At 25.4% G+C, this 11,052-nt stretch overlaps 1 protein-coding gene across 1 annotated transcript; it reads left to right on the top strand.

Moving 5' to 3' along the window:
• Nucleotides 1-8,280: 8,280 nt before the first annotated feature.
• Nucleotides 8,281-10,530, top strand: LOC122853531 (myrosinase 1-like). The gene is made up of 8 exons (XM_044154031.1): nt 8,281-8,327; nt 8,420-8,553; nt 8,658-8,779; nt 8,900-9,233; nt 9,323-9,662; nt 9,752-9,902; nt 10,016-10,257; nt 10,359-10,530. Exons 1-8 carry the CDS (start codon nt 8,281-8,283, stop codon nt 10,528-10,530), a joined length of 1,542 nt encoding a protein of 513 aa, XP_044009966.1.
• Nucleotides 10,531-11,052: the final 522 nt, after the last annotated feature.

The following is an 11,052-nucleotide window of genomic DNA, read 5'->3' as shown; positions in this document are numbered from 1 at the left end:
CTAATATAAATTTTGGAAATGATACATGACATTGTCCATTGGATCTTTCAGATGCATAAATTGATTGGAAATATTTATCCTCATTTTCTCGTGATACATCATTGCCCCAATTTGTTAAACTCATAACGTTGTCATAAGAAGGATTTTTTGATAAAAAAATACTCCAACAATTTGATGAAAATTTAAGAAAATTTTCTAAACTTAATATTGCAATATCATTTTTCCAAACTTGTGTAGGTGTATAATCTTTATGAAATATAACAGATTTAACAAGATGAATTTCTCGATTGGTCATTTCATCAGGTGTGTCACTTGACCCAACGAGCACTTCAAGATTTCCAGCAACAACAGTAGATTTTTTTTCTCTTTGTACAACACAAGATGCTGATGTTAAAATGTGTTGTTTAGTTATGATACTGCCAACACATATAATATGTTTATGATGTTGAATAGAAGCGTGAAAGACATGTTTTGATAGTGAGGTTCTAATACCACCAACCAATTTGTTTGGTATATTTGCATGAACAACTGTAAATTATAAAATCACAGTGTAGTAATATTTATTGAAAAAATATATATTAAAATAACAAATATTACTTACCTGAAATTGCCAAATTTATCACGAATATGATAAAAAATTTCATTATGAATATTTTTTTGTATTTAATATTTCAACTACTGATATTCATTTGATTTTAGTTTCGTCTTATATACTCTTATCATGAACAATAAAAACTATCAAGATTGATGCTTGTAAATAAAAGATTATTAGGCTGATAGACAAAATAAACACATCATATAACGTATAGTTTAATTTTTATTTCAATTTATTTTTTTGTGTATTTAAGTGTTAATCAAATAAGATATTAAGCATAATAATTTGACTCTTAATATTTAAAATCTTGTAAGAGCTGTGTTGATGAAATTGATAAACGGAAATACTTTGGTATAAATCAAATATTGAGGTTTATCAGGTAAGATCGCAGTTACAATTCCAATTACTTGATTAGCGTAAACAAGTGATGCTCCACCGTCACCCTAAAAAAAAAAAAAAAAAACAGTTTTATAATAATCAGATAAATAAATAAATTTATTATTTATTCTATTTTAATAAATGATATAAATTACAAATGTCATTGCGGAGTCTTCAATAAAAACAGTCTTTGCACAACCTTGGGTTCTGTAATCTAATAAAAAATCAGGAAATATTTTTTGGCATTCTGAATTTTTTTGTCCAGCAACATAAATATGCTGAAGATATTTATCATTATTTGTTGATGATGGATCATTTCCCCAGTTTACTAAATTTAAAATAGCATTGAAACGAAGTGCACGATCTGGTAAGCCAACTTTTGATCGTGTTGTCAAATATGTAATTGCTCTTTCCAAGTGCAATATTGCGATATCGTTTCTCCAAAATCGATGGGGCATGTAATAATCATGCCATATTACAGCATAAACTTGATGAAATTGACGAAGACCTCGTGAATCACTCAGATCATTTGATCCAGTGAGTACTTCGATATTACCGATAGCAGTAAACATCCCATCTACTTCAAGTAAAACACACGATGCTGATGTTAAAATATGTCGATGACTAATTATACTTCCAGTACACATTACGTGGCTATTAAAATACACAGAAACGTGATAAGGATGAGCTGTTAATGTAGTTGGACGACCACCAGTTATTTTATTTGGTAATTTTGCTTGGACAACTAAAAATTATATAAAATAATTTTATTAAAAATTAAAATGAAAGAAAAAAAATATCAATGTTTAACTCACCTGAATCGTGATTGACTAAATAAATCATTGATAATATTATAAAAAATTTCATGATGATTCTTTTTTTTTTTTTTTATTATTACTATTTTGAGTGTTGTTGTCGAATGGATATTTTTTAAGGTCTACAGTTCGTCTTATATACTCCAAAATAATCAACTATTTAAATTATAATTTTTTTTTTTTGTAAATAAAATAATATTACATTAACCTTGGAATAAAAAAATTAAAAATACCCATCATATTAATTTTTTTATTCTACGTATATATTCAAAGTTTAGATGGAATATTAAGGATAATAAATCTTGATAAGAATTTACATTTAAAAAATAGTTTACTCAGATATTTATCTTAAAAAAAATTTCACAATTATCTTTTGGTTTTGATCTATTTTAATTTTTAAATTAACTGAAATTATTATTTTCAATTTTGAAATATTATTTTATATACCTATATTTGTATATGATTTTTAATTATTATCAATTTAATCAATTAACAAAAAACAAAAACTATTGAGGTTGATGCTGGTGAACAAAAATCATGAGGCTGATAGGGAAAATAAACACATCATAAAACGTATAGTTTAATTTTTATTTCAATTTATTTTTTCGTATATTTAAGTGTTAATCAAATAAGACATTTCATAAGTACAAGTATTTCAAATGGTAATAATTAATATCTCGTAAGAATTGTGTGGATGAAACCGACATATGGATAGATTTTTGTGTAAATCACGAATTGAGGTTTTTCTGGCAAGATCCCAGTAACAATTCCAACTACTTTAGTGTCATAAATAAGTGCTGCACCACTGTCACCCTACAAAAAAAAAAAAAAACAACTTTAATAACATCCTAGAGTTTCATTATCTATTCTATTTCAATAATTAAAAAAATATTACCAATGTAATTCCAGCGTTTTTTATATCAATGATTGCACAACCTTGGGTTTTGTAATTTAATGTAAAAAGAGGAAATATTTTTTGGCATTCGAAACTTGATTTTCCTGTAACCAAAATTTGCTGAAGATATTTATCATCATTTATTGATGATGGATCATTTCCCCAATTGACTAAATTCAAAATAGCATTATAACGAAGTGGACGGTCTGATATATCGACCCTCGATCGTGTTGGCAAAAAGGTAATTGCTCTTTCCAATATTAATACTGCAATATCGTTTTTCCAATAATAACTAGGTATATAATTATCATGCCATATTACAGCATAAACTTGATAAAATTCACGAAGACCTCGTGTATTGTCTGAATCATTTGATCCAGTTAGTACTTCGATGTTACCCACAGCACTAATTATTCTATCTACTTCAAGTAAAACACATGATGCTGACGTTAAAATATGTCGATGACTAATTATACTACCAGTACATATTACGTGGCCATTAAAATACACAGAAACGTGATAAGGATAAGCTGTTAATGTAGTTGGACGACCACCAGTTAATTTATTTGGTAATTTCGCTTGGACAACTAAAAATTATATCAAATAATTTTATTAATAATTAAAATGAAAGAAAAGAAATATCAATATTTAACTCACCTAAATCGCGATTGACCAAATACAACATTAATAATATTATAAAAAATTTCATGATTATTTTTTTTTTATAAGTACTTATTTGACTGTTGATATTGAATTGATATTTCTCACAGTCTACAGTTCGTCTTATATACTCCAAAATGATCAAGTACCTAAATTACAATTTTTTTTTTTATCAATCTTGGAATTAAAAAACAAAAATACCAACCAGTTTGATTTAATTTTTTTTTTTTTTTACACATATATTTAAAGTTTAAATGACATATCAACGACAATAAATCTTGATAAGAATTTATATTCAAAAAATTGTTTACTTAGACTCTGTTAACGTTATTTATTCAAAAAATAGATCATTGGATTTTGCTTTTGAATTTTTTATTTTTCATTTTCAAATGAACTATAATTTTATTTATTGATAATTATTATAATACCAGAGAATTGATTTAGTAATCTTATATAAATGACTGAAAATGCATTTTTCTCGAAAACTATTTATTTAGAAAATGTCTGTATAATTAATATAACTTTACAATTATTTTTAATTATTTTCTTCTTCATATGGTAAATTAGAATGTGCATAAATTTTTTTGATAAATATCAATCATTCTGATTGTTTGAATAACAATTAATATGAACAATGCAGTTATAATAAAAATTGTCTATCAATTTTATAGAAAAAATTCGATTGTTAATTAATAATTGTTCATGTGAATATATGAAAAAATTTAACTAATCTTAACAATAAAAACTATTGAGGTTGATGCTTATAAATAAAAGATTATTCGGCTAATAGTGAAAATGAACACATCACACATATGGTATAGTTTAATTTTTATTTCAATTTTTTTTTCGTATTTATTTAAGTGTTAATCAAATAAGATATTTTATAAGTACAAATAATTCAAATCGTAATAATTAATATCTCGTAAGAATTCTGTTGATGAAATCTAGATATGGATAAATTTTTGTGTAAATCACGAATTGAGGTTTATTTAGTATGACCGTACTAACAATTCCAATTACTTGATTAGTGTGAACAAGTGCTGCACCACCATCACCCTGAAAACAAAAGAAAAAACAACCTTAATAATATTCTAAAGTTTTATTATTTATTCTATTTTAATAATTGATAAATTACCAACGTAGTCCCAGAATTTTCAAAAAAAATAGCTTTAGCACAACCTTGGGTTCTGTAATTTAAATAAAAAAGAGGAAATTCTTCATGGCATTCCAAATTTGTTTGTCCAGAGACATAAATATACTGAAGACGTTTATCATTATTTGTTGATGATTGATCAACTCCCCAATTTGTTAAAGTAAAAATTTTTTTATAACGAAGAAGATACTGTGGTAGAGTAATCCGCGATCGTGTTGACAAAAATGTAATTTCTTTTTCCAATTGCAATATTGCAATATCATTTCTCCAAAATCGACGAGGCATATAATTATTATGCCATGTTACAGTATCAACTTGATAAAATTCACGAAGACCTCGTGTATTGTCTGGATCATTTGATCCCGTGAGTACGTAGACATTACCAATAACACTCAACATACTATCTACTTCAAGTAAAACACACGATGCTGATGTTAAAATATGTCGATGACTAATTATACTTCCAGTACACATTACGTGGTCATTATAATACACAGAAACGTGATAAGGATGAGCTGTTAATGTAGTTGGACGACCACCAGTTATTTTATTTGGTAATTTCGCTTGGACAACTAAAAATTATATCAAATAATTTTATTAATAATTAAAATGAAAGAAAAAAAATATCAATATTCAACTCACCTGAATCGTGATTGACCAAATACATCATTGATAATATTATAAAAAATTTCATGATGATTCTTTTTTTTTATTTTTTTTTTATTACTATTTTGAGTGTTGTTATCGAATTGATATTTTTTAAGGTCTACAGTTCGTCTTATATACTCCAAAATAATCAACTATTTAAATTTTAATTTATTTATCTTGTAAATAAAAGATTGACGTTGAAATGAAAAATTAAAAATCCCTATCAATATATCTAATGTATATACCTAAAATTTAGATGAAATATTAATGATAATAAATCTTGATAAGAATTTACATGCGTAAAAAATAGTTTACTTAGAATTTATCTCGAAAAAAGCTTCGCAATTGATCTCTTTATTTGTATTATTTTATTTTAAATTTTTAATGAACTGTAATTATTATTTTTCAATTTAAAAATTTTATTTTACATATATTTTTATGTATCTATAATTATTGTACGTATATATATAAAATATTATTGATCAGGATGTTTGTGCACCACTAGATAACTTATTTCTTTGTATGAATAACAAAAATGTTTATCTGTAAACGTAGGATCCCATTGTCAATTTTATATTTTTATTTTCAAGTCACCACCTTTTCTTTTCCTTTATTTTTTCTACAATATTACAAAAAATAAAAAAAAATAAATATGATAGAAACACTCTTAGTTAATGACTCTATATATATTTCATTACTGAATACAGCACGCGCATGTTTTAAATATTTTAAATTTCATGAAATAAATTACCTTTATAAAGTAGCTTACAAAAAATGTATTTATGAATATTGTGCAAAAATAATAAACGTATGATTATCATGCCGAGGTATGATAATCTATAACTTAGGTAATGTAAATAATCCATTGTTTTACCCGAGGGCGAAACAAGTAAATTAATCTTATATGAATAAACTTGTTTGACATCAGACCTTGTCATCACCCTCCAAGACATGTTTATAATATATGTTAGTCACCTGTCTTCTATCTTTATAATTTCACGTTATACTCTATATAAAGATGAAATTTTTTTTTAATAAAATAAACAAGAAAAACACTGAAAAAGGAAGATTTTAAAATAATGGATTTTCTGGCATCTTGCCATTTTCAATTATTATTATATTATTTTTAATATATTCATACAACTTTTTTTATTTTTTGTTTCAATAATAATAAAATTTTTTATTTAACCATAACAATTAAAAAAAAAAAAAATTATAATGTTGCAAAAAACTGTTATTGAAATTTCATTGAATGTTAAATTAAATTAATATTATTATTTTATATTTTTTATTAATATACAGTTAAAAATTAATTTAAAAAATGTTTTATAATATTTTTCTGTTTTTAATTAAAAACATAAAACATTTCGATATTTGGGTATACAAAAAAATGACAATATAAATTTTTAATAATTTTTATCATTGAAATAGGTTTAGAACCCACGCGTACAGATTCTCTCGCCGAGTACTCGGATATACATGAGATGGCCACATGTATATCCAAGAGGAAAGGTATACATACACGAATTCACTTTAATCAGAACAATACATGGGCTGTCTAGTCACCAAGGCGAATTGCAACCTTCGGGCCATCAGGCCCGTAAAGTATGATGGCAGCATACACAAACTAACAAAATCTTTAACGAAAGGAGAGATGCGTGCACACAACATTTTCATCAGTCTGTCCTCATCCTATCCCAATTTACAAAGAACATTTGTCCGCAGGGAGCTTCAAGGTCTTTCAATCCCTGTTAAATCCCAACTAAAACATAGTTTCCATAAATTGCAACTTTCATAAATTTTAGTTTTCACGTTTTCTTTACTGAAGACAAAATAAAGGGATTCAGGGAAGATGGTAAGGGGGATGAGATTGGGGATGTGCAGCATCTCTCACCAACAAAAAATAAAATATACACATGGCATTGCATACTCGACAACCGAGTCTGTCACATCGAACTCACTCTCAGTAAAAATCCATAATACATAATTATCTGTTCACATAATAAATAAATATACGATTAAACAATCATCAAATGTAAAAATAAAAAAATTAACTTTCATTGTTTTTATCGAATTAAATTATTGATACCAATATCCATTAGAAATCCGAATACATCGAGATTAATTTATCGAGTTCGACATACTACAAAACAAAACTTATGCATCAACATATACATATATGTATTAAAATAAAACCATAGAAATTTTTGAGATATAAAACAAGTGTACCAAGTAAGAAAAGTTCATAAAATTGTTTAACTATGATTTAGTATGCAACTGATAAATATAATAATTTATATATTGTTTTTTCTTTTCAAAGCTGTAAGAAAGTAAATGTAATTAATTAGCCAAGTCAATACTGATTGTCTTAAAAAATACTTGGATTACTTTTATAAATTTTTTCATTACCAATGTCAGTTAAGGTCAATCAATACAAAATCATACAACTTGAAATAGCAATTTTTAAAATTTGAGAAATATTTTTTGTGCTGATTTAAAAATTTATTATATAAAAATTGATTTGAGTTCATTGATCTTTGGGTCGATGAACTCTCTGAAGACATCAAATATATAAAATCAAATCAAAATGAAATTAGATTTTCAAAAATAAATATAGCATTGTCATTCTGTTATGAGAATGATCGATATTTTTTAATATGTGTATCGATGCCTCTGGCGTTTTTTATATTTTATTGCTTTCTTTTTTGGCCTATGATCATTTTCGAAATAAATTTAGAATATCTAGATTAAAATGACTACGCATTATTTTTTAAATATATATTTTTTTGGCATTCTAATAGCCTCGGGTCAAGTCTGGTTTTTCCTTATCATTAGTGCTCTAGCTTCTTCATGAGTATATAATGGAGCACTTTTTTTCATTTGAATCAGTGTGAATTAATTTGTTAATCAATCGACTGTCAAGAAGGAAAGAAAGCCGAATCGTGGGTAATTATATTTTTATTTAATAATTTGAATTTATAATACATTGAAAATATTTTTTATGTAACTCTAACAAGATATATATATATATATATTTTAAATAAATAATCATTAAACAATCACAATTAATTTTTGTATTTGTTTTTTTTCTCGGACAGTTTTCTCAGATACACATTAAAAAAAAAAAATAAAAAAAATGAAGCCATTTTCAATTGGATTGCAAATATTTTTGCTTTTACCTTGGTATGAAATTAGGATTTTTTTTTTTTTTTTAATAAATAAATTTTTCATTGTCAATTAAACATTGTTAACACAAAATTAAACTGAAATTTCAGCTTGATTTTTGGAAGAACAACTGTAAATTTACCCAATCCATCAGATGATGATGAACTTTTAAAATTTCCTGATGATTTAATGATTGGTGTTGCAAGCTCGGCTTTTCAAACTGAAGGAGCGTGGGATGTTGACGGTAAATATAAAAAATAATATTTAATCGAATTGTTTTCTTAAATATTCTTTATTTTGGGATTTTTAAAAACTCATAACATAACTTACCAATTTATTTAATATTAGGTAAATCACCAAGTAATTGGGATGAGTACACACATGTAAATAATTTTGGAGCCAATGCTGATATTGCTTGTGACTCCTATCACAAATACAAAGAAGACATTAAACTTGCTGCAAATGGGAACGTTAGTAAAAAAATTTTATTCTATTGATATCAATCAATAATTTTACTTTTTATTGAAATAATTTCTTTTTAATTTTTAAATTACATTTGTTTATATATGTGGTTTTATGTTTTTCAACAGTTTAAATTTTTTCGGATGTCATTGAGCTGGTCAAGAATATTACCAACTGGTTCAATTGGAAATATAAATTACAATGCAATAAACCATTATAAAAACGTCTTAAATGAGGTGAAAAAACAAGGAATGATACCATTTGTCACACTCTATCACTGGGATCATCCAGCAATATTTGATAAATTTGGAGGATGGAATTCTGAAAAAATGATTATTGCTTTCAATGATTATGCACAAGTTGTGTTTAAACATTTTGCAAATATTGTCAAATTTTGGACAACAATTAATGAACCAATGGTATACTGTTATTATGGACATGGAAAAGGTTTTTTTCCACCTGGTATGTAATTTTTTATTATTTTAATAATAAAAACAAATACAATTTAAATTAATGCAATATAGAAAAATAAAAAATAATATTTCTTTAAGGTGATACATTTGAGGGAAGAGGACCTTATATTTGTGGACAAAATATGCTCATAGCTCATGCTCAAGTTTATCACTTATTTAAAAATAAATATAATAATTCAGACAGTCAAATTGGTATTGTCAATGCTTGCTGGAATTTTTATCCAGAAAATCCAAGTGAACCAGAAAGTGCTGATATTGCATTTGAGTATAACTGTGGATGGCTATCAAATCCAATATTTTCAAAAGAAGGTGATTATCCGGTAATCATGAAACAAAGAATAAAGGAAAATAGTTATTTAGAAGGCTTATCAACTTCAAGACTACCTGAACTGACTGAGCCAATGATTAACTTAATTAAGTGAGTATTTTTTTGATGAAAAAAAAATTGTTTATAAACCTAGATTAATCGCTATTAATATGAAAAAAAAATTATTATGTTTAAAATAGAGGTACATCTGATTATTTCGGTCTCAATTATTATTCATCAAGAATGAGTGATAAAGTGGAAAAAACACAATCTGGAAAATGGTTTGATGATTCAGGTGTTAATATGACAATAAATAACGAGTGGCCAATGGATGTAGCAACTTGGATACCAGTATGTTGATCATTACTTTGTTTTTTTTTTTTTTTTAACTAAAAAATTATTACTATTGAAAATGATGATAAATAAATTAATTAATTAATGATATATATTTTATTATTTATTAGATTGTTCCTGAGGGTCTAGGAGATATATTGAGAATTATTAAAAATAAATACAATAATCCACCAGTTTATATATTAGAAAATGGCATTGCATCAAATGGAAGTAGTTATGATTTAGTACGAACAAAATATTTTTATTCACATATGAAAGAAATGCTTGCTGCTAAAAATCGTGATGGTTGTAATGTCAAGGCATATGTTGTTTGGAGTTTGTTAGATAGTTTCGAATGGGTAGCTGGATACAGGTAAATTTTATTTTATTTTTATTTGCATAGAAATTAATTATCTGCCTAAACATGTAAATAAATAAATAATCTGTTTGTTCATTTTTTTGATTTAATTTCAGACAATATTTTGGTATTGTTTATGTCGATCACAATAGTCCTCAACGTACAAGAACACCAAAAACCTCATATTATTGGCTGAAAGATATGATTCATCAAAGAGCACTGCCAAGTACTTTCATTACACCATTAAAACCACTGAAGACAATAGATTCTACTGGAACTGAAAGCTGATTTAGTCTTTTATTTTATGTTATTCAATTGATTAATATTAAATTATTCTTTATGTTTGTTAATGAAAATTTGGTTATTTATAATAAAAATTATTAATTGTTTTAAAAAATTATTTATTTTTATTTTTACATGTCAATGAAATTTTAAGTGGCAGCACTTATTGGAGTATCATTGTTTGTTAAAAAAGACAATTCATTTATTTACCATTATTGTCAATTATTTTTAGTGTACATCAGTTGTTTAATTAAATCAATTAATTAACGAAAAAAAAAGAACATAAATTGACAAATGCGTTGAATATAAATACGATGATATTTTAAAACATGTTAAAAAAGTAAAAAATTATTTTATTTACGACAAAATTACGATAAAATAAAATACATTACCAAGTGCAGGAAATGAACTTGTATCACTAATATTTAGAGAACTTGAAGCATTTGCTGGTTGAGATATATTCCCCTGGATAATTTAGAAAAACAATGAAAATTAATAAAAAGAAAACTACCAAGTTATAAAAAAAGA

The sequence above is a fragment of the Aphidius gifuensis genome, linkage group LG3 (assembly GCF_014905175.1).
Source record: "Aphidius gifuensis isolate YNYX2018 linkage group LG3, ASM1490517v1, whole genome shotgun sequence".
NCBI lineage: Eukaryota > Metazoa > Arthropoda > Insecta > Hymenoptera > Braconidae > Aphidius > Aphidius gifuensis.
The sequence above is the reverse complement of the archived record's forward strand: the minus strand, read 5'-3'. Positions and strand labels throughout refer to the sequence as shown.